At 33.7% G+C, this 23,033-nt stretch overlaps 3 protein-coding genes and 1 long non-coding RNA gene across 4 annotated transcripts; 1 reads left to right on the top strand and 3 right to left on the bottom strand.

The window, feature by feature from the left end:
• Positions 1 to 2,424: 2,424 nt before the first annotated feature.
• Positions 2,425 to 4,621, top strand: LOC132754687 (uncharacterized; the record flags this gene model as incomplete). The annotated part of the gene is given in 2 exon segments (XM_060745346.1): positions 2,425 to 2,585; positions 2,786 to 4,621. Coding segments are annotated over 2 exon segments (1,851 nt in total).
• A 3,749-nt stretch (positions 4,622 to 8,370) lies between these two features.
• On the bottom strand, positions 8,371 to 9,440 carry LOC132754688 (uncharacterized). Its single transcript, XM_060745348.1, has 3 exons — positions 9,368 to 9,440; positions 8,710 to 9,164; positions 8,371 to 8,464 (listed from the first exon to the last, which is right to left on the bottom strand). Exons 1-3 carry the CDS (start codon positions 9,438 to 9,440, stop codon positions 8,393 to 8,395), a joined length of 600 nt encoding a protein of 199 aa, XP_060601331.1. The 3' UTR covers positions 8,371 to 8,392.
• A 3,989-nt stretch (positions 9,441 to 13,429) lies between these two features.
• On the bottom strand, positions 13,430 to 14,031 carry LOC132754689 (uncharacterized). The gene is made up of 2 exons (XR_009629116.1): positions 13,837 to 14,031; positions 13,430 to 13,543 (listed from the first exon to the last, which is right to left on the bottom strand). It is a non-coding gene; the product is annotated as an uncharacterized LOC132754689 (long non-coding RNA).
• Positions 14,032 to 16,566: 2,535 nt separating this feature from the next.
• LOC132754690 (uncharacterized) lies at positions 16,567 to 17,773 on the bottom strand. The gene is made up of 3 exons (XM_060745349.1): positions 17,639 to 17,773; positions 16,978 to 17,432; positions 16,567 to 16,680 (listed from the first exon to the last, which is right to left on the bottom strand). The coding sequence occupies exons 1-3, from the start codon at positions 17,709 to 17,711 to the stop codon at positions 16,609 to 16,611; spliced, it is 600 nt and encodes a 199-aa protein (XP_060601332.1). The 5' UTR covers positions 17,712 to 17,773; the 3' UTR covers positions 16,567 to 16,608.
• Positions 17,774 to 23,033: the final 5,260 nt, after the last annotated feature.

Raw genomic sequence — 23,033 nt, forward strand, 5'->3', positions numbered from 1 at the left:
TTAGACATGTGAAATCAATGCACTTAAAGTTGTGGCATAATAGAAAAGATGTCAAATCTAAAAAAATAAGTTTTCTCGATTTTATTTTCTCGTCATTATTCTTGATGCAGGTCACAAAAAACTGCACATCTAAAAATATAAATAAGCAATACATAAACGTAATGCTATATATTACAGTATTGATTTGTTACAATTTCTAGCGATCGTCTGCAATCCGAAAAGACATTGAAGGCATCAGCTTGCTTATTGCCACATCGACGACCACTATGACTATGCCAGGCAATTAACAATGTTAATGGCATCGGAAAAATCAGTGGGGCCTTCCGAACGGGTAAAGTTAGAGGGTTTTGAAAATTAAAAAAAAAATCTTTTTAACATCTTATTTCGTGATTATCACCCCCAGGAACTTTAGGTACTTTGAATGTGAGGTTGCTATAGAACGTTGTTTGTTCTACTCAGGTGCCCGTCAACGCCTGAAAATGCACTGCTTTGGTCATTTGAGATCTTCTTTTACAATTACATGAAATAAGGCTGGGTAATTCGCAATATTATATTTACAATGTCAGTGTACAGTTAAATACGAAAGCCTAATAGTGTCAAATAAAATATAAAAAAAAATAAAAATGCAAAGGCGTTATAACGCGAATAAAGGCGTTATTACGCGAATCAAAAGGCGTAATAACGCGAATAAAGGCGTTATAACGCGAATCAAAAGGCGTAATAACGCAAATAAAGGCGTTATAACGCGAATCAAAAGGCGTAGTAACGCCTTTATTTGCGTTATAACGCGAATCAAAAGGCGTAATAACGCGAATAAAGGCGTTATAACGCGAATCAAAAGGCGTAGTAACGCCTTTATTCGCGTTATAATGCGAATCAAAAGGCGTAATAACGCGAATACAGGCGTTATAACGCGAATCAAAAGGCGTTATAACGCGAATAAAGGCGTAATAACGCAAATCAAAAGGCGTAGTAACGCGAATAAAGGCGTAATAATGCAAATCAAAAGGCGTAGTAACGCGAATAAAAGCGTAGTAACGCGAACCGAAAGGCGTAATAACGCAAATTAAAACGCATTAGAATGCCAATTTTATACCATATTTATACTTATCAAATTGCCTAGTAACGCGAGAAAGGAAGACCAATATTGATCTGAATTTATTGCTCAAGATATAAACTCGTATAAGATTATACAATATACATTTACAATAACTATCATTCCATTTGCACAGTAATAATGCAAACTATTTGTCATAAAATAATGAAGACTCTTTATTATTTGCCAATATAAGAAAACTTGGTGACTTATAGGTCCATTGGACTGGACTTAAATAAAGTTACTCTGAAATCATGTATCACATCATTGATTTTAAACACGTCACTATAGTAATATAAATGAATTTCTTTTCTTATCTTTTCTTTTCTTATATCTTATCTTTTATCTTATATGTGCGTCATATGTTCAATTTTCTACGGATATATCCTGTATAATTACTTAATAACCTGTAGTATCTTCTAATTATGTGAATGTCGTTCCCAATTACGCCATAGGTAATAGGCTATAGGTAACAAGATTTTGAAAAAAAAGTAAGGTATAAGTAAATCACATTAGGGTGAAAGTATATCTTAATTATTGATAGGTATGCTTAGAAGGGTGAAAGTGTTTCTGTTAAGTTACAATTACAGGAGACAATTGTCTTCTTTGTCCTTGTAGAAAAGTATCTAAAGTTGGGTGATAGTAACCTCTAATCTGACGAAAGCATTTCCTAATAAAAGATTTAAAAAAAATCAAACTTTGGTCTTAGGACGTATCCATACAGAATTGAAAATAAAACGTACATTTAGATCAATTCATTTAGATCCTTTCTAACATGACTAGGCCATTGTTTGGAATTTATATGGTATAAAATTAGCGTTATAACGCCTATGGTTTTGCGTAATTACGCCTTTTGGTTCGCGTTATTACGCCTTTTGATTCGCGTTATAACGCCTTTATTCGCGTTATTACGCCTTTTGATTCGCGTTAAAACGCGAATAAAGGCGTTACTACGCCTTTTGATTCGCGTTATAACGCCTTTATTCGCGTTATTACGCCTTTTGATTCGCGTTATAACGCGAATTATAGCATAAAATCGGCTATTTTTCCCTCTTTTGCCCATGTTATAACGGGGCCAAAACCATGCGTTAACATAGTCACGCGCTCTTGTTATAGCCCGGTTTTACCTATGCGCAATACATGCAGGGCCCAGAAAACAAACAAAAAATGACAATTTGGCCTGTTTGCCAGAGTCATGCGCTCTTGTTATATTGGAATTATTAATTCGAGGGCCTCAGTCGCATATTCAAGTAATTATGCCGGCAATACGGCGTATAGACATCGCCGCTTATCTTGGTTGTCGCCCTTTCTTAGAAACGGACAGTTGTCAATGTATACTCTTTGCTGGTATTCTCGCGTTAAATCTATTCTCGCGTTATTTTTATTTTTCACGAGGTTGAATCACAGCGCCACCTATAGTAAATATTTGTGACCTACTTTTATTCAGCAGTGTTTTGAGTAACATTTTACAGTAATGAACCGACTAAAGGTAAGTAAATCACAAATTTTACCTTGTAAATGCAAAACTTTAACTAAATCATTCACAAAAATGTCTATTCTTTGGTAACTTTCCTCCATTTTAAGATTGACATCTTCCGTCTGCTGACAGGACTCCATTTGTTGTTGTTGTTGTTGTTGCCTAAAACTTCAAAACCTATACCATACCATAGATTTTTTTTTTTTTTTCAGGGGTCCCAAAGCAGGCTTAAGCAGCCATATGACAAGGAAAGCCTTAAGAGAGCCTATGCAGCTTGTGTTTCAAATGGCATGTCTGTTTATCGGGCATCTAGAGTGTACCATGTCCCGGAGTCTACTTTGAGAGACAGGACTAGACATAATGTCACCCTTGAGGCACGTCCTGGACCAGAGACTCTATTGTCTTCTCTGGAGGAGGACAAGCTAGCACAGCATATAAAGTATATGGCCAGTATCGGATATGGCTACACCATGACCAACATAAGATTTATGGCTGCTGACTATGCCAGGTCAATGGGGAAGAAAGTTGTTGCGAAGGATGGTTTAAGTACTGTGTGGTACTATAGTTTCATGAAAAGAAACCCAGACTTGAAAGCTGTCAAGCCTCAAAAGCTTGATTTGGCCAGAGCTAAAGGTGCCTCTGAAGAAAAAATAAACAACTATTTCAAAAAACTGAAGAATATTCTAGATGACAATGACTTAATCAATTCACCTGAAAGAATCTATAATATAGATGAAACAGGAGTAAGCACCCAGCACTCACCACCTAAAATTGTTTGTGGGAAAAATGATAAACCTCAGGCAATTACCTCCCCAAGATCTTCCAATGTAACAATAATAGGAGGAGCAAATGCCCTTGGAAATCATGTGCCTCCTTTTTATATATTCCCTGGGAAAAGGTTTAATTCTCAGTTCATGGAAGGTGCTCAACCTGGTGCAGATGGTACAATGTCGGATAGTGGTTGGGTGAATGGTGAAATTTTTGAAGATTATGTCACGAGACATCTTGCGAAGCACTGTAACCTTGATTCTGTCTCTTCAGATAGACCAGCCACATTGATCCTGTATGATGGGCACAAAAGTCATTTATCGTTGACTTTGAATGAGTGGGCTAGACAGAGGAATGTGGTCCTCTTTGTACTTCCCCCACATACCAGTCATCTCACGCAACCACTGGATGTTGGTGTTTATGGCCCATTCAAAGCCTTCTACTACACTGAGTGTCAACAGTATTTGCAGCATAACCCGGGTGTATACATCACCAAATATGAAATTGCTTCACTAACTTCTAAGCCGTACTTGAAAGCTTTCTCTCCATCAAACATCACATCAGCTTTCAAAAAATCAGGAATATATCCATTTGATGAGTCTCAAATTTCCAAGAGTGACACTGCACCTTCATCAATTTATTCCAGTGAAAATCATGATCAGTGCCAGGGACTGGATACACAAGTTGAATCAACCGAAAAGGCACCACAGCAACCAGAAGAGCCCTCTGACTCGCAAGAAACCATTTTGTATGATGAGTCTGTCACTTTCTTTGCAAAGAGACAAATTAACACTGTCAAACAAAGACCTAAGAAAAAATTCATTCCACCATACATAATGGGAAATCTGTTAAATGAAAGAAATACACATATTCTGCAAAATCAAAGGAAGTCTAAGGGTGCCAAATCTGAGAAAACAGTTCAAAATAGACAAAAAAATCCCATACAAACACCGTCTAAGAAGCAGAGGAAGAGTAAGGAGCATGAAGAACTAGTTCCTAGCACATCTGGAACATCTAAGACAGGAGTACCTATTTCTTTGGACTCTCCATCACATATGTCAGACAGTGATACTGATATTGAGATAGAGGAGAGAGACAAATGTTGTGTCTGCAAGCTCTACACACCCACTCAACTCAAGCATTGTGTTAGTATTGTCTTCACAAAGTGGGCTCAGTGTAATTTTTGCTCACATTGGGTACATCTTAGATTTTGTACACCAATTACAGTAGTAAGAAGGGCTACTGTGTTCAGATGCCCACATTGTGTAACTGAAGAATAACTCATGTGACAGGAAATATTACAAATCAACTTACCTTGTGCTCAGACAAATTTGATTAAAGACATGTTTTTGCATTAATTATAAAGTCACACTTGTTGAAACTTTTAGTACAGTTATTGTTCAGTTAATTGCATTAGGTAGTTTATACATCTTTGACTTGCTGAAAGCCTACTGTATGGTATAGATTTTTACCGCGAGAATATAAATAACTTCTATTCAAAGGTCAAGGTCAGGGTACCTGTTTATAAAATGGCGGAAAATAAAATTGAAATGTTTTATATCGATTTTTTTCATGTAAATAAATCAATTATTGGTTAACTTGGATGAAGAAAAGGAAAGAACAACAAGGTAAATATTTTGTTTGTCATTATATGACTTTATTTCCTTAGTACCGCGAGAATACCTGCAAACAGGGTAAACAAATAGAATCTGTCATTCAGTTTAATCCCCCGATTAACTTACAAAAATGGAAAGCACAAAATGAATATAAGAAAACGTTGTTTTATTGACGTTTATATTGATAAATGTTCATTATCTTTCTTTGAGAGAATAATGTTTTATGCCTGATTTTTTTTAAACTTGCGTGCTTAAAAAACCGATTCTGAAATTGAATCTTGATGTCACTGATCTTTTTCCTACCGCCAATCTGTAACCATTCTAGGAATTTCTGAGGCGCCTGTTTTGTCTTTGGTAGAGTAATGTTATGTTTTTCTTAAGTTAATATATCTCCAAAGTTAAACTTTGTTAAATCAATTAAAATTCTAACTTTCGTTCGGTTCTCAAGTTGTTGGCCCCGGAAAAAATAAAACGCATACGTAAAACATGTAAAGTTGGATAAATACCGTTCAAGCATAAGGATTTAATGTTTGTGTTTTATATATAATATACATCATGAATCTGTTTTAAAATTTTATGCTATAATAGCGTCAACGCACGTTTATTTCGTGTTATAAAGTCTGCAGAGTCCCTCGGAACTGTTGGAGCCCTCGCCCTACCGGGCTCGGGCACCAACCGTTCCTCGGGGCTCTGCAGACGTTATAACACGGAAAAACGTGCGTTAACCCTATATAAATGCGTTACTACGCCTTTTAATTCGCGTTATAACGCCTTTATTTGCGTTATTACGCCTTTTGATTCACGTTATAACGCCTTTTTTCGCGTTATTACGCCTTTTTATTCGCGTTATATCGCCTTTATTTGCGTTATTACGCCTTTTGATTCGCGTAATAATGCCTTTATTCGCGTTATAACGCCTTTGCATTTTTATTTTTTTTATTTTATTTGACAGTATTAGGCTTTCGTAGTTAAACATAAAGAGGAACAACGAAAACAAACATTTTTATGGCATTAAGGATGACAAGATTCCTATCCATATCGTGTGTTACTAAATCATTTCTCTGTAAACAAAACGCACGAAAATATCGATTACTTTACAAATCATATCCAATAAACTAACAAAAATATTCTTCAAAGATACTTTCCCCCCTAATTTGTCATTTTACAATAAGCAGTAAGGTATAAATATATAGATAAGAACATAAAGGTTTGGATAACAGATGTAATTATTATCATTTACTTGCTGACAATAACTCGTAAAAGCCATCTCATAAACTACTTTGTTTCCCTCCTCATTTCTATAAGACTAAAGAACCATGCACGCCGAATAAATAATAGATAAAAGCCCCTGTATTTGTTTTAAAGTATATTATTGTAACTTACACCCTTTCCGTCTGTGTAACGTCATTGTTTAAGTGCAGACGATGCATACTTTGAAAAATATCAAGTTTTCTCAGAGCTGTAAAAGCGCCATTGTTTCGAGGGAAAATATTTACGTCTTATATTAAACAAAAACTCGATATTTTTTTATAAAATCATATTTTCTACGAGAATTATGGATTGGTGCCAAAAATATGTCAGTCTAAACAATTTGTCATGTATAAAAAAATGATAATTTTTCCCATGCTTTAATCGTTGTATATTTATTGTAAAACCGAGTTATGACTTTTATTACCCAGTGGTTGTTATAAGTGTACGATAAGCCTCATATATAACGAGAGTTAGACCGTAATCAATCTGGTGTTATAAATAAATATCGATTTAAAACTGATTTTTTATGAACACAGATCTTTGACGGGCAAAAAAGTAAAAACATTATACATTGTATTATATTGAATGCAGAAATATACAACAATAAAATTAATCAGTAGAACTTGCAATTGTAATAACCATCACAAAACTGCATTTAATTTATTATATAAAATTAACTGTTGATATATTTTTTTAAATTTTTGATCGATTGATCGATCGATCGATCGGTCGGTCGGTCGGTCGGTTCGTTCGTTCGTTCCTTGCTTCCTTCTTTCCTTGCTTCCTTCCTTCCTTCCTTCATTCATTCATTCATTCATTCATTCATTCATTCATTCATTCAATTATTTATTTATTTATTTATTTATTTTGTTTTATATAACAGGTAAACCGGAGGATACAGCGCGTCGTCGGTAATGGAACGCCAAGGGGAAAATATATAAGATTTTTTTTTTAAATAACTTTTAACTATCTCTTTTCCTTAAACTGTCTTCACAAGGACCGGATAATGTTCCTTTAAAAATATTCTAGTTGAACAATATGTATGTACACAAGCGCTTTACTTCCTCTAGGTTCTTGGGTAGTCGGTAATACAGGGTGAACATGCAGTAATAAAAGTAAATTATCTGTACAAAAATTATACACAATTCCAGTATACAAACACAGTGTCAAGAAAACAGGATAAAAAGTTTCCAGGTTTTGTGTTTTTTTCATAGAGAATTAAAGATTCTAACATATTGGTGAATTAATCTGCAGTCAGATCTGTCCGACTGAAACCACTCTCAAAAAATTGCGTGTAACAAAAAAAAATATTTAAATTTCAAATAGACGATAAGAGTAAAAAAACTGCAGTTTTACAAGCAAACAAAACAAGAATTAAAATTTGCTGTTTGAAACAGATTACATAAATTCTGCAATTCGTATGTTTTGATAAAAGAAGATTTTTATCACTATTTTACAGAAACAACAAATTGTTAAAAGCACCTTGAAGCTGTTTATGACTCATAGAATATCAAAAAAAAGCACCTTTCAAAATTTGAAATTGAAATAAAAAAAAAATATCGTATTTTATTTTATTTCAATATCTGGTTTCTGGTAGATTTTTGATTACTTATCTCTAATGGGCTTATTTTATTATAGTTTGAGTAATATATACTATTGGTTATATGTATAAAAAAGATTTTGATAGGTTATATGGCTTCATATTAATGTCTGCGAGGGTTATATGACATGAGCCGATAAGCCAACAACAGGTAACATTAAACTGATTGATTTTTATAGATTCGTGTAGTTATTAAAGGTCTATTAAAATACAAACTGTCAGCTGATAGCAAAATCACATTCCCGCAAGTCTCTTTGACTCAATTAAAGTTGCTATTTATAGTAACTTCACCGCACGCGCATGTAATTTGTTTTAATTTATGGTTTGTAAAATGCGATTGCTTATCATCAACATTCTGATAAAGCATGGCCTTGACTAAAGCAGGGCTTGCACTAAATGAATAGCACCGTCGTCCAGAACAGAATATTACGAAAACGTTTTCACAACAGACGAAAAAACACTTTCAAATACCTCCTCTGTTAACTGGACGTTTTACTTTTATTCAAGTTACGATAAAAACAAAAACAACAAGAAATTAAAAATCTGAATTATGTATATTTCTTTATTATTCTAATACATTAATTTTACAACTTTTTGAGTGAAAAATAGAAGTATCCAGTTGTGTCTGCAGTATCAGAATTCTTGCAAATCGTCTCCTGTAGAATAAAACATCAGATTTAAAATTTATTGAAAGACATATTTATTCTTCTGTTAACATTAAGAGATCTGTCTAATTTAAATTTATTACAAGATAATTTTATTTTTCTACTGAAATTAGAACATTTTTATATTTTATTATATTGTGATTTCATTATTAGACAAAATGTCTATTTCCGATAACAATAATGAAATGAAACTATTAAAGAACAATAAGATAATAAAATAACAATGTATTGTTTACCTTGTCAACAATGGCGTGGATTTCACTAGAAGTGTAGATTGTTAATATTCCAAATACGCCGGCGTCCAAGTCATCTTCGTCAGTGTGAATGTTATCTGCGATTTCACTTTCTGATTCTACAATGATATCAGATACATCAATACTGCTATTTGTATTCTCTTCATGCAATTCATCAACATCTTCCACTAGCTGCATTTTCTCACATTCCTGCTCGGCATTTATGTTAACAGATGGAGGTAACTGACCCAGGTTTGAAGCCTGAGATCGGGGCACAAACTCTGTCGCTTCTGCTCTTAAATTGGAAAAAGCCGCAATTGAAGCTGCTTGATTTAATGAGGCTTTCAACTTCTTCTCGGATTTTTTCTGTTCCCGATATTTTACCCATCTCTCGTATTGTTTCTGAGATTGTTTTCTTTTTCTTCTTTTGATACCACCATTTTCTCCGCATACCATAACTATAATAAATAAAATGAAAATAACAATATGTTCAATAGGTCAATAAAACGTTTTAAAGACATGATATTGCATATACTTTAAATTTATCCGTCACATTCAAGCGTTCATTTCGCTTTGCATATGATTTTATCTTTCAAATGGAGTTTATTTGCTGAATATCAATTAAATTTCAATCACTAATACAAAAATAAACATTTCTAACCTTTAGCTTGTGGAATCTTGTTGTTTTGTTTTACTCCTTCAGCTGCCTGATTTTCTTCTACGAATTCATCCATTTTTATTTTAATAATATGTTGTGCTTAACATTAATATGTCAACAATACTAGTTGCTATGATGCAATAGATGCGTCGCGACGACGTCAAATTTAACGTCACGTGACGTCAAAAATAACCAATCAGAGGAATCGTTCATTGTCCTTGCTTGTCTTTAGTTTTGATTTTTTTCAAGTAACATATGATCGGTGTGATGATCTTTGTGATAATTGTGATGAAAAAAAATGTAAAAGTCGGTTGAAAAGATGTCAAACGTTGGCTGAAAAAGTACTTTTCTGTACGGAAATTGACGAATTTTGGCGAGTTTATACGAACTTCACATAGGTGGAACATTTCCATTTTTGTTCACTGACATCATAGACTATTACGTCTGTAACATCATGATACCACACACGGTCACCGGTTTACTCTGTGTAAGAACTTTTCTCTTGAATTCTGAACTATTCAAAGAATAGGGAGAGCTATTGTACTTATCCGGCGTCGCCGTCGCCGTCACACTTTGGTTGAGATTTGTGGGCAAGTTGGTAACATAGAATGAAAACTTCACACACTTATTCCCTGTGGTTATATAACAAGATGGACCCAGGTCCTATATCTCTGTTTTTTTCTGTTTACAGAGTTATGACCCTTTTCTTACTGTCAAGAACAGATAATAGTCAAGAGCGCTGTTTTACAAACAGCTCTTGTAATGGTCTTTGAGGATTACCCGTCCGGAGTTCGATCTAAACGACTTTTTCATATAAGACCGACTCTCCAAAACGAGGAATCCAAATTGCTGCCAATGACCTTCAACTATTAAAGTTATGATTCCCTGACAATATTAATTAGTATTGTTTTCATAGCAATTTTAGTTTGTGGGTGGTGAGGAATTTTTGTAAGATAGTTCTAGTACTTAGGTTATTGACCTCCATCAAAACTGGAATACATTATACAGGACTTTCTTTATCACTTCAGTTGACACTCGAGTAACAATATGTGAATCGGCACTTTTTGTTGTAATATGAACGCCAGATATTTTTTCATGTAATAAGACCTTAAGCACTTTGTCAATTGTTATTGTATTAGGCATGTTAAATATGAATGGTGTTAATGAAACGTTTGGGAAGTCGCCGCTTGTCTTAAACTTGAGTGTCAGCTGAGAGGGTCAAAGTCAGGTCACTGAAGGTCACAACAAATGCATTGTTGCATTTAAATGACATGCAAACGCAGCGCCGATTACTAGTGTTTTCAAATTACATTTAACATTGTACATATTGCATACGGATGTACATGTATATACTAGTATTCGATGAAGTTATTTTGACTGTACTTAAATACAGATCTATCATATTTTCTTTGCATATCAAAATCAAACTAGTTAAATAGACTGGATCCTTGGAAATAAGATGACACTGAATCCATGAAAGTAAAATTAGACTGGATTCATGAAAGTAAATTTAGACTGGGTCCACGAACTTAAATTTAGACTGGATACATGAAGGTGAAATTAGACTGAATCAGACTGGTCCATAACAGAAGAACCGACTGGATCTAAATACAACAGCGATCAGTGACCATATTGTATCTCGCCCATATGGTCTCTTTCCGGTGGCGAGGGTAAACAAACCCAAACACACAAGTGACCATATTGTAGCCTGACGAAAGCCAATCAAGCAATTGTTTTGAGGATGATTTGACAGTTCGGCTTGTTTGTAGCATGTTGCAGCCACTGTATAGCAGGCGACACAAAAATCATGAACAGACCAAAACGCCTTTTTTTTTATTCAAGGGCAAAAACTCAGCCAAAAATCATTCAACCGGAAAACCCGTTATATATACGCAAGTACTCGAGGTTCCGATCTGTCCTGTAAAGTTTCATTCAAATTGCATAAGTAGTTTAAGAGAAGAAGCCCGGGCAAAACTTTAAAAATTTAAAAAAAATCATAATATTTAAAGGGCCATAACTCTTAAAAATCATTGAATTGGAAAATGGGGTTATAAACGTTTGTATCAGGAACATAGTTGACAATAATCGATCAATATAGAAGAAGGTCTTTGGAAACTGGTGACCGTTGAAGACCGGAGAAGGTCGAACATAAAACAATTATTTCTTTTTAAGAAAATGATTAAATAGGTCTACCATTTTATGAATAATTCCGAGCAACAAAAAATAAAGTAAACACACAAGTTTACTATTAATTATGGCAGATGCCACTACGAATATTTTAATTTTGTAGATTTTCAGTCTAAACAATTTATTGTTTGTAAAATTTGAGATATAGATATTAAAGAAACATTGATAATTTTCAAACACAGCATTCAAGTTTTTCCACCGTAAACGGTAAAATAACTATAGAAAATTAGAAATATCACGAATTAGTTTTTTGTTCTTAATTAGGTGTAATTCGGACCAATTCCCTAGAGGTAAATCCGTAACGTACCGGCAAACGGTATTTAGCTAGGTTTTCGAAAAGGTCAATTAACCAATCATGTACGGTTTACAGATCACATGCTCCTCCATGTACCGAAAACAGGTCACGTGCTCCTCCATGCCTCAAAAGTTAAACGCGTACCAATACCCTGCGGTCTTCAGAACACAATCATTAGTTTACATTTCAGAAGTTTTACACGCAATTTTACGCTAATGAGCCATGTCTTACATGTGGTAGTCATTGATTTTAACAGATTTTTTTCTTTCCCTATTGTTTCACGGTGGGTAATCGGCTAACAGGAAAACCGGAGGATACAGCGCGTCGTCGGTAATGGAACGCCAAGGGGAAAATATATAAGATTTTTTTTTTAAAAATAACTTTTAACTATCTCTTTTCCTTAAACTGTCTTCACAAGGACTGGATAATGTTCCTTTAAAAATATTCTAGTTGAACAATATGTATGTACACAAGCGCTTTACTTCCTCTAGGTTCTGGGGTAGTCGGTAATACAGGGTGAACATGCAGTAATAAAAGTAAATTATCTGTACAAAAATTATACACAATTCCAGTATACAAACACAGTGTCAAGAAAACAGGATAAAAAGTTTCCAGGTTTTGTGTTTTTTTCATAGAGAATTAAAGATTCTAACATATCGGTGAATTAATCTGCAGTCAGATCTGTCCGACTGAAACCACTCTCAAAAAATTGCGTGTAACAAAAAAATATATATTTAAATTTCAAATAGACGATAAGAGTAAAAAAACTGCAGTTTTACAAGCAAACAAAACAAGAATTAAAATTTGCTGTTTGAAACAGATTACATAAATTCTGCAATTCGTATGTTTTGATAAAAGAAGATTTTTATCACTATTTTACAGAAACAACAAATTGTTAAAAGCACCTTGAAGCTGTTTATGACTAATAGAATATCAAAAAACAATGCAGCTTTCAAAATTTGAAATTGAAATATAAAAAAAAAAATATCGTATTTTATTTTATTTCAATATCTGGTTTCTGGTAGATTTTTGATTACTTATCTTTAATGGGCTTATTTTATTATAGTTTGAGTAATATATACTATTGGTTATATGTATAAAAAAGATTTTGATAGGTTATATGGTTTCATATTAATGTCTGCGAGGGTTATATGACATGAGCCGATAAGCCAACAACAAGTAACATTAAACTGATTGATTTTTATAGATTTGTGTAGTTATTAAAGGTCTATTGAAATACAAACTGTCAGCTGATAGCAAAATCACATTTCCGCAAGTCTCTTTGACTCAATTAAAGTTGCTATTTATAGAAACATCACCACACGCGCATGTAATTTGTTTTAATTTATGGTTTGTAAAATGCGATTGCTTATCAACATCTGATAAAGCATGGCCTTGACTAAAGCAGGGTCTGCAGGAAATGAATAGCACCGTCGTCCAGAACAGGTTATTACGAAAACGTTTTCCTCACTGAAATTCAAGAGCAGAAGAAAAAAAAACACTTTCAAATACCTCCTCTGTTAACTGGACGTTTTACTTTTATTCAAGTTACGATAAAAACAAAAACAACAAGAAATTAAAAATCTGAATTATGTATATTTCTTTATTATTCTAATACATTAATTTTACAAATTTTTGAGTGAAAAATAGAAGTATCCAGTTGTGTCTGCAGTATCAGAATTCTTGCAAATCGTCTCCTGTAGAATAAAACATCAGATTTAAAATTTATTGAAAGACATATTTATTCTTCTGTTAACATTAAGAGATCTGTCTAATTTAAATTTATTACAAGATAATTTTATTTTTCTACTGAAATTAGAACATCTGTCTCATGCTTGTAACGATTAGGTGTATATCTTAAATTACTGTCATTTTTATATTTTATTATATTGTGATTTTATTATTAGACAAAATGTCTATTTCCGATAACAATAATGAAATGAAACTATTAAAGAACAATAAGATAATAAAATAATAATGTATTGTTTACCTTGTCAACAATGGCGTGGATTTCACTAGAAGTGTAGATTGTTAATATTCCAAATACGCCGGCGTCCAAGTCATCTTCGTCAGTGTGAATGTTATCTGCGATTTCACTTTCTGATTCTACAATGATATCAGATACATCAATACTGCTATTTGTATTCTCTTCATGCACTTCAACAACATCTTCGACTAGCTGCGTTTTCTCACATGAAGGTGAAATTAGACTGAATCAGACTGGTCTATAACAGAAGAACCGACTGGATCTATAAAAGTACAACAGCGATCAGTGACCATATTGTTGCTCGCCCATATGGTCTCTTTCCGGTGGCGAGGGTACACAAACCCAAACACACAAGTAATCATATTGTAGCCTGACGAAAGCCAATCAAGCAATTGTTTTGAGGATGATTGGACAGTTCGGCTTGTTTGTAGCATGTTGAAGACACTGTATAGCAGGCGACACAAAAATCATGAACAGACCAAAACGCCTTTTTTTTATTCAAGGGCAAAAACTCAGCCAAAAATCATTCAACCGGAAAACCCGTTATACATGCGCAAGTACTTGAGGTTCCGATCTGTCCTGTAAAGTTTCACTCAAATTGCATAAGTAGTTTAAGAGAAGAAGCCCGGGCAAAACTTTTTTTAAAAAAATCATAATATTTAAAGGGCCATAACTCTTAAAAATCATTGAATTGGAAAATGGGGTTATAAACGTTTGTATCAGGAATATAGTTGACAATAATCGATCAATATAGAAGAAGGTCTTTGGAAACTGGTGACCGTTGAAGACCGGAGAAGGTCGAACATAAAACAATTATTTCTTTTTAAGAAAATGATTAAATAGGTCTACCATTTTATGAATAATTCCGAGCAACAAAAAATAAAGTAAACACACAAGTTTACGCGGAAAATATCGCTATTAATTATGGCAGATGCCACTACGAATATTTTAATTTTGTAGATTTTCAGTCTAAACAATTTATTGTTTTGTAAAATTTGAGATATAGATATTAAAGAAACATTGATAATTTTCAAACACAGCATTCAAGTTTTTCCACCGTAAACGGTAAAATAACTATAGAAAATTAGAAATATCACGTAATAGTTTTTTGTAATTAATTAGGTGTAATTCGGACTAATTCCCTAGAGTTAAATCCGTTAACGTACCGGCAAACGGTATTTAGCTAGGTTTTCGAAAAGGTCAATTAACCAATCATGTACGGTTTACAGATCACATGCTCCTCCATGTACCGAAAACAGGTCACGTGCTCCTCCATGCCTCAAAAGTTAAACGCGTACCAATACCCTGCGGTCTTCAGAACACAATCATTAGTTTACATTTCAGAAGTTTTACACGCAATTTTACGCTAATGAGCCATGTCTTACATGTGGTAGTCATTGATTTTAACAGATTTTTTTCTTTCCCTATTGTTTCGTGGTGGTTAATCGGCTAACAGGAAAACCGGAGGATACAGCGCGTCGTCGGTAATGGAACGCCAAGGGGAAAATATATAAGATTTTTTTTTAAATAACTTTTAACTATCTCTTTTCCTTAAACTGTCTTCACAAGGACTGGATAATGTTCCTTTAAAAATATTCTAGTTGAACAATATGTATGTACACAAGCGCTTTACTTCCTCTAGGTTCTGGGGTAGTCGGTAATACAGGGTGAACATGCAGTGATAAAAGTAAATTATCTGTACAAAAATTATACACAATTCCAGTATACAAACACGGTGTCAAGAAAATAAGGATAAAAAGTTTCCAGGTTAAGTGTTTCTTTCATAGAGAATTAAAGATTCTAACATATCGGTGAATTAATCTGCAGTCAGTTCTGTCCGACTGAAACCACTCTCAAAAAGTACGTGTTACAAAAAATATATTTAAATTTCAAATAGACGATAAGAGTAAAAAAACGGCAGTTTTACAAGCAAACAAAACAAGAATTAAAATTTGCTGTTTGAAACAGATTACATAAATTCTGCAATTCGTATGTTTTGATAAAAGAAGATTTTTATCACTATTTTACAGAAACAACAAATTGTTAAAAGCACCTTGAAGCTGTTTATGACTCATAGAATATCAAAAAACAATGCCGCTTTCAAAATTTGAAATTGAAATATAAAAAAAAAATATCGTATTTTATTTTATTTCAATATCTGGTTTCTGGTAGATTTTTGATTACTTATCTTTAATGGGCTTATTTTATTATAGTTTGGGTAATATATACTATTGGTTATATGTATAAAAAAGATTTTGATAGGTTATATGGTTTCATATTAATGTCTGCGAGGGTTATATGACATGAGCCGATAAGCCAACAACAAGTAACATTAAACTGATTGATTTTTTATAGATTTGTGTAGTTATTAAAGGTCTATTGAAATACAAAACTGTCAGCTGATAGCAAAATCACATTTCCGCAAGTCTCTTTGACTCAATTAAAGTTGCTATTTATAGAAACATCACCACACGCGCATGTAATTTGTTTTAATTTATGGTTTGTAAAATGCGATTGCTTATCAACATCTGATAAAGCATGGCCTTGACTAAAGCAGGGTCTGCAGGAAATGAATAGCACCGTCGTCCAGAACAGGTTATTACGAAAACGTTTTCCTCACTGAAATTCAAGAGCAGAAGAAAAAAAAAACACTTTCAAATACCTCCTCTGTTAACTGGACGTTTTACTTTTATTCAAGTTACGATAAAAACAAAAACAACAAGAAATTAAAAATCTGAATTATGTATATTTCTTTATTATTCTAATACATTAATTTTACAAATTTTTGAGTGAAAAATAGAAGTATCCAGTTGTGTCTGCAGTATCAGAATTCTTGCAAATCGTCTCCTGTAGAATAAAACATCAGATTTAAAATTTATTGAAAGACATATTTATTCTTCTGTTAACATTAAGAGATCTGTCTAATTTAAATTTATTACAAGATAATTTTATTTTTCTACTGAAATTAGAACATCTGTCTCATGCTTGTAACGATTAGGTGTATATCCTAAATTACTGTCATTTTTATATTTTATTATAATTATTGTGATTTCATTATTAGACAAAATGTCTATTTCCGATAACAATAATGAAATGAAACTATTAAAGAACAATAAGATAATAAAATAATAATGTATTGTTTACCTTGTCAACAATGGCGTGGATTTCACTAGAAGTGTAGATTGTTAATATTCCAAATACGCCGGCGTCCAAGTCATCTTCGTCAGTGTGAATGTTATCTGCGATTTCACTTTCTGATTCTACAATGATATCAGATACATCAATACTGCTATTTGTATTCTCTTCATGCACTTCAACAACATCTTCCACTAGCTGCGTTTTCTCACATTCCTGCTCGGCATTTATGTTAACAGATGGAGGTAACTGACCCAGGTTTGAAGCCTGAGATCGGGGCACAAACTCTGTCGCTTCTGCTCTTAAATTGGAAAAAGCCGCAATTGAAGCTGCTTGATTTAATGAGGCTTTCATCTTCTTCTCGGATTTTTTCTGTTCCCGATATTTTACCCATCTCTCGTATTGTTTCTGAGATTGTTTTCTTTTTCTTCTTTTGATACCACCATTTTCTCCGCATTCCATAACTATAATAAATAAAATGAAAATAACAATATGTTCAATAGGTCAATAAAACGTTTTAAAGACATGATATTGCATATACTATAAATTTTATCCATCACATTCAAGCGTTCATTTCGCTTTGCATATGATTTTATCTTTCAAATGGAGTTTATTTGCTGAATATCAATTAAATTTCAATCACTAATACAAAAAAAAAAACATTTCTAACCTTTAGCTTGTGGAATCTTGTTGTTTTGTTTTACTCCTTCAGCTGCCTGATTTTCTTCTACGAATTCATCCATTTTTATTTTAATAATATGTTGTGCTTAACATTATTATGTCAACAATACTAGTTGCTATGATGCAATAGATGCGTCGCGACGACGTCAAATTTAACGTCACGTGACGTCAAAAATAACCAATCAGAGGAATCGTTCATTATTCTTGCTTGCATTTAGTTTTGAATTTTTTCAAGTAACATATGATCGGTGTGATGATCTTTGTGATAATTGTGATGAAAAAAAATGTAAAAATTCGGTTGAAAAGATGTCAAACGTTGGCTGAAAAAAGTAAAAAATTAGTTGAAAAAAATTCAAAAGTTTGTTGAAAAGGGTTTGTTGAAAAGGGTTTGTTGAAAAATTTGGTTTAAAAATGTTAAAAGTCTATTAAACATGTCAAAAGTTGGTTAAAACATGTCAAAAGGTGGTTGAAAGCAAAGTCAAAAGTCACCTCTCTAGCTGTCTCGTCTAGATATGTTGAAAATGATATATTCTAGAGAATATGTTCAAGTTCGTAATGAACGTCTTGCAAAGTCTATTCAAGCCGACCTTGAACTTATTATTGGCTATATTACGACTTTTTTGCTTAATGTAATGGTATTAAGTTTATTTATTGCTTCTTACCTTCTAATCATGCCCCTTAAGATGTTTTTAAAACAAAATTGACAAAATTTGAATATTTTCAAAATTATTTTTAGCATCATAACAAAGAACTGAAACTTTAAAGTTTCTTATAGGAAATATGACACCATCTTAAAATCATACTTTTATCTCAAGGAACAATCATATTAGGGTCAAATGAGCTCTGTCGGACCGTATTTGGTACAAAAACGAATATGGTACAAATTTGTACCATATTCGGCCGAATATGGTACAACTGTCTAATTGTACCATATACGTTTCTGCAGTTTTGGGGTAAAATGCCTGACCAAATATGGTACAAACTTGTACCATATTCGGATGAAAAATGTACCACATTCGTTCCGAATATGGTACACACTCATCATCGTCATCATCATCATCATCGTTATCTCATCATCATCACCATCATCATCATTATCATTATCATTATCATCATCATCATCATCATCATCATCATCATCATCATCATCATCATCATCACCATCATCATCACCATCATCATCATCATCATAACTACAATTTGCATCAACGTCATCAATACCATCATGAAAATAATCATCATCGTCATCTCATCATCATCATCATCATCATCATCATCATCATCATCATCATCATCACCATCATCATCGTCATCGTCATCATCATCATCGTCATCATCATCATCATCATCATCATCATCATCATCATCATAACTACAATTTGCATCAACGTCATCAATTCCATCATGAAAATAATCATCATCATCATCATCATCATCATCATCATAATCATCATCATCGGCGGTCGGTAATCATTGGCGTCAACACAATAAAAAACTTTTTTCATCATCATCATTATAATCATTATCATCGGCCGATAAACATCGCAGTTATCATCATCACAATCATCAAAACCCCAATCATCATCACCATTGTCATCATCATCAATTACATCATCATCGTCACCATTTACACCATCATCATCATCGTCACCATTAACGCCATTATCATCATCATCGTCATGATGATGACAAAAGTTTTGATGATGATGACGACGATCAAAATTACCGTCATCATCATCATCACAAACTTTTATCATCATTGTCATCATCATCACCATCATTATCACCACAATCATCAAGGTCATCATCATCATCAACACCATCATCATCATCACCATTATCATCATCGTAATGAAGATCACAAAAATGTGATGATGATAACTGCGATGTTTTTCGGTCGATGGTGATGATGATGACAAAAGTTTTGTAAATGATGATAACGACGGTCAGCACATCATCATCATCATAATCTACCGATAAAAATCGCCGTCAGCATCATCAAAACACATTTGTCATCATAATCATCATCATTATATAATAATCATCATCGACCGATAAACATCGCTGTCATAAATCATCAAAATACGTTTGTTATCATCATCATCATCATCATCATCATCACATCAATTATCAACACCCCAATGATCATCATCGTTGTTATCTTCACAACACCACCATTCATCATCACCATCAAAACCAACATCATCATATCCATTATCATGATCGTAATGGTGATCACAAAAGTTTTTTTTGTGATGATAATGACAGCGATGTTTTCGGTCGATTTAATGAGGATGTTGTGATGATGATGACGACGATGAGAATATCATCATCATCATCGGCCAATAAACATCGCCATCATCATCATCATCATCACAAATATTTTGTTATCATCATCATCATTATCATCATCGTCGGCCGATAAACATCGCCGTCATCATCATATTGCTATTAATGATCTTGTGAATTGTTTGGGTCAATCTAAAACTACTGACCAAAGGATATTGAATTATATCGAAGAAATTCTAATCGTAAAACAACTGCAAATGCATGAAATATGAATTTTCGTTAGTTATTTTTTTCGGCCCAATTTCTTGTTATATTTTTCGGATTTTCTCATGCAATATCTTCTTGTCAAAGAAGTCTTTTAGATTGACCCAAACAATGCACGAAATCATTAATATGGCTGACGCGACGTCATTCGACCAATCGAATGAGACGTCGACATTCCTGCAACGACGTTTGCTTAAAGGCAATCATATCTGGACAAAACCTACCAATTATTATTAAAATGTATTAAAAAATATAAGCATTAATACCGAGGGGTATTAAACGATCAAATTTTCCAAGAAGCGCTGGCGCGCTTCATGGATTTGCTCGCCTACCTTTACCCTTTCAAGTTCACACTCTATGAACATAACCAAAAATGCGATAATCCCTTAAAATTTTACAGAGTTACCTGGAGCAAGCACGTCTCTAGTCTTTAGGAGTACTAGTACTTAGTAACCAGTACTAAGCAGATACATTCGCCAGTAATTGACAACTGCCCTACTTTTGAAACAGCGGTAGAGGAAGAATGGGCCGTAGAAATCATTTCGTGACCAAATCTCCACGAAAGTATCTGGCCCGCCGGGAATCGAACCCAGGCCGCCTGCGTGCCAATCTACGACGCGCAACCGACTGAGCTAGCCGGGCGAAACAGTTACACAACCAGCAAAATCCATGTAAAGTTGTGGTTAGGTTAGCTGTTTCTGTTACTGCTAGTTACGACGACGACGACGACGACGACGACGACGACGACGACGACGACGATGATGATGATGATGATGATGATGATGATGATGATACTTTTGTCACTTCCAATATTAGGTTTAATACAATGTATTTGAGTTTGAAAAAAAGTTTACACATCGGCAGACTATTTCATTTATTAAAATACATAATTTATGTACCATATACGTAGGCCATTTTCATTTTATGAGTTTTTTTGGTATGTACCAAATACGTTTTGGCGAGCATAGAAAAAAACTTATTCCAACCGAATATGGTACAATGTTTGTACCATATTCGGTCGAAAATTGTACCATATTCGGTCCGAATATGGTACATTTGTACCATATTCGACCGAATATGGTACATTTGTACCATATTCGTTTTTGTACCAAATACGGTCCAACAGAGCTCTTTAATAAAATACAAGATCGCCCTTTTACATAAGTGTTTAAAAACTTAACAAAAGAGGTACAGAATACAAAGTCTTATGTTCATATCTTTAATAAACTTTGGTTTCAAACTTCATATTTTACCTTCCCCCTTGTGTTTTGCTATTGAATCTAAAAATAGTAACAAGATCAATCCACTTTAAACCTGGAAGTGGTGCAACAAGAGTCTTGTGCATGCACAACCTAATATCAAAATCTGCACGTACACAACGTCTTCAAAGACAAACTAGTTCCCCATGATCTATTGAAAGTTGAGAATATATATAATATTTTTAACTTATCTAAGTTCCCACAAGTGAAACACGATCCTCTATAAGATCGTAAAACAATTTAAATTCATCAATCATATGTTCGTAAATTTTCGGCATATTCCGTTAATTCTGTTCTGCACTATATTATATAAGCGTCTATGTAACAATGAGCTGTAAAATCGTCCTTTTCTGTACGGAAATCGACGAATTTTGGCGAGTTTATACGAACTACACATAGGTGGAACATTTCCATTTTTGTTCACTGACATCATAGACTATTACGTCTGTAACATCATGATACCACACACGGTCACCGGTTTACTCTGTGTAAGAACTTTTCTCTTGAATTCTGAACTATTCAAAGAATAGGAGAGCTATTGTACTTTTCCGGCGTCGCCGTCGCCGTCACACTTTGGTTGAGATTTGTGGGCAAGTTCGGTAACATAGAATGAAAACTTCACACACTTATTCCCCTGTGGTATATAACAAGATGGACCCAGGTCCTATATCTCTGTTTTTTTCTGTTTACAGAGTTATGACCCTTTTCTTACTGTCAAGAACAGATAATAGTCAAAGAGCGCTGTTTTACAAACAGCTCTTGTAATGGTCTTTGAGGATTACCCGTCGAGAGTTCGATCTAAACGACTTTTTCATATAAGACCGACTCTCCAAAACGAGGAAATCCAAATTGCTGCCAATGACCTTCAAACTATTAAAGTTATGATTCCTGACAATATTAATTAGTATTGTTTTCATAGCAATTTTAGGTTGTGGGTGGTGAGGAATTTTGTAAGATAGTTCTAGTACTTAGGTTATTGACCTCCATCAAAACTGGAATACATTATACAGGACTTTCTTTATCACTTCAGTTGACACTCGAGTAACAATATGTGAATCGCAACTTTTTTGTTGTAATATGAACGCCAGATATTTTTCATGTAATAAGACCTTAAGCCACTTTGTCATTGTTATTGTATTAGGCATGTTAAATACGATTGGTGTTAATGAAACGTTTTGGTGAAGTCGCCGCGTTGTCTTAAACTTGAGTGTCTAGCTGAGAGGGTCAAAGTCAGGTCACTGAAGGGTCACAACAAATGCATTGTTGCATTTAAATGACATGCAAACGCAGGCCCGATTACAAGTGTTTTCAAATTACATGTTTTAACATTGTACATTATTGCATACGGATGTACATGTACATGTATATACTAGTATTCGATGAAGTTATTTGGACTGTAACTTAAATACAGATCTATTTCATATTTTCTTTGCATATTAAAATCAAAACTAGTTAAATAGACTGGATCCTTGGAAATAAGATGACACTGAAATCCATGAAAGTAAAATTAGACTGGATTCAATGAAAAGTAAATTAGACTGGGTCACGACTTAAATTTAGACTGGCCCATGT

This window comes from Ruditapes philippinarum, unplaced genomic scaffold (assembly GCF_026571515.1).
Source record: "Ruditapes philippinarum isolate M1 unplaced genomic scaffold, ASM2657151v2 ctg12919_1_1_1_1, whole genome shotgun sequence".
NCBI classification, from domain to species: domain Eukaryota; kingdom Metazoa; phylum Mollusca; class Bivalvia; order Venerida; family Veneridae; genus Ruditapes; species Ruditapes philippinarum.

Excerpts from the sequence above, each read along its gene's own strand:
- LOC132754690 (XM_060745349.1), bottom strand. The coding sequence starts at position 17,711 with ATGGATGAATTCGTAGAAGAAAATCAGGCAGCTGAAGGAGTAAAACAA. Across the intron at positions 17,433-17,638 it reads CAAGATTCCACAAGCTAAAG|TTATGGAATGCGGAGAAAAT; the intron begins GTTAGAAATGTT and ends TATTTATTATAG. Across the intron at positions 16,681-16,977 it reads TCCACGCCATTGTTGACAAG|GAGACGATTTGCAAGAATTC; the intron begins GTAAACAATACA and ends TTTATTCTACAG.
- LOC132754688 (XM_060745348.1), bottom strand. The coding sequence starts at position 9,440 with ATGGATGAATTCGTAGAAGAAAATCAGGCAGCTGAAGGAGTAAAACAA. Across the intron at positions 9,165-9,367 it reads CAAGATTCCACAAGCTAAAG|TTATGGTATGCGGAGAAAAT; the intron begins GTTAGAAATGTT and ends TATTTATTATAG. Across the intron at positions 8,465-8,709 it reads TCCACGCCATTGTTGACAAG|GAGACGATTTGCAAGAATTC; the intron begins GTAAACAATACA and ends TTTATTCTACAG.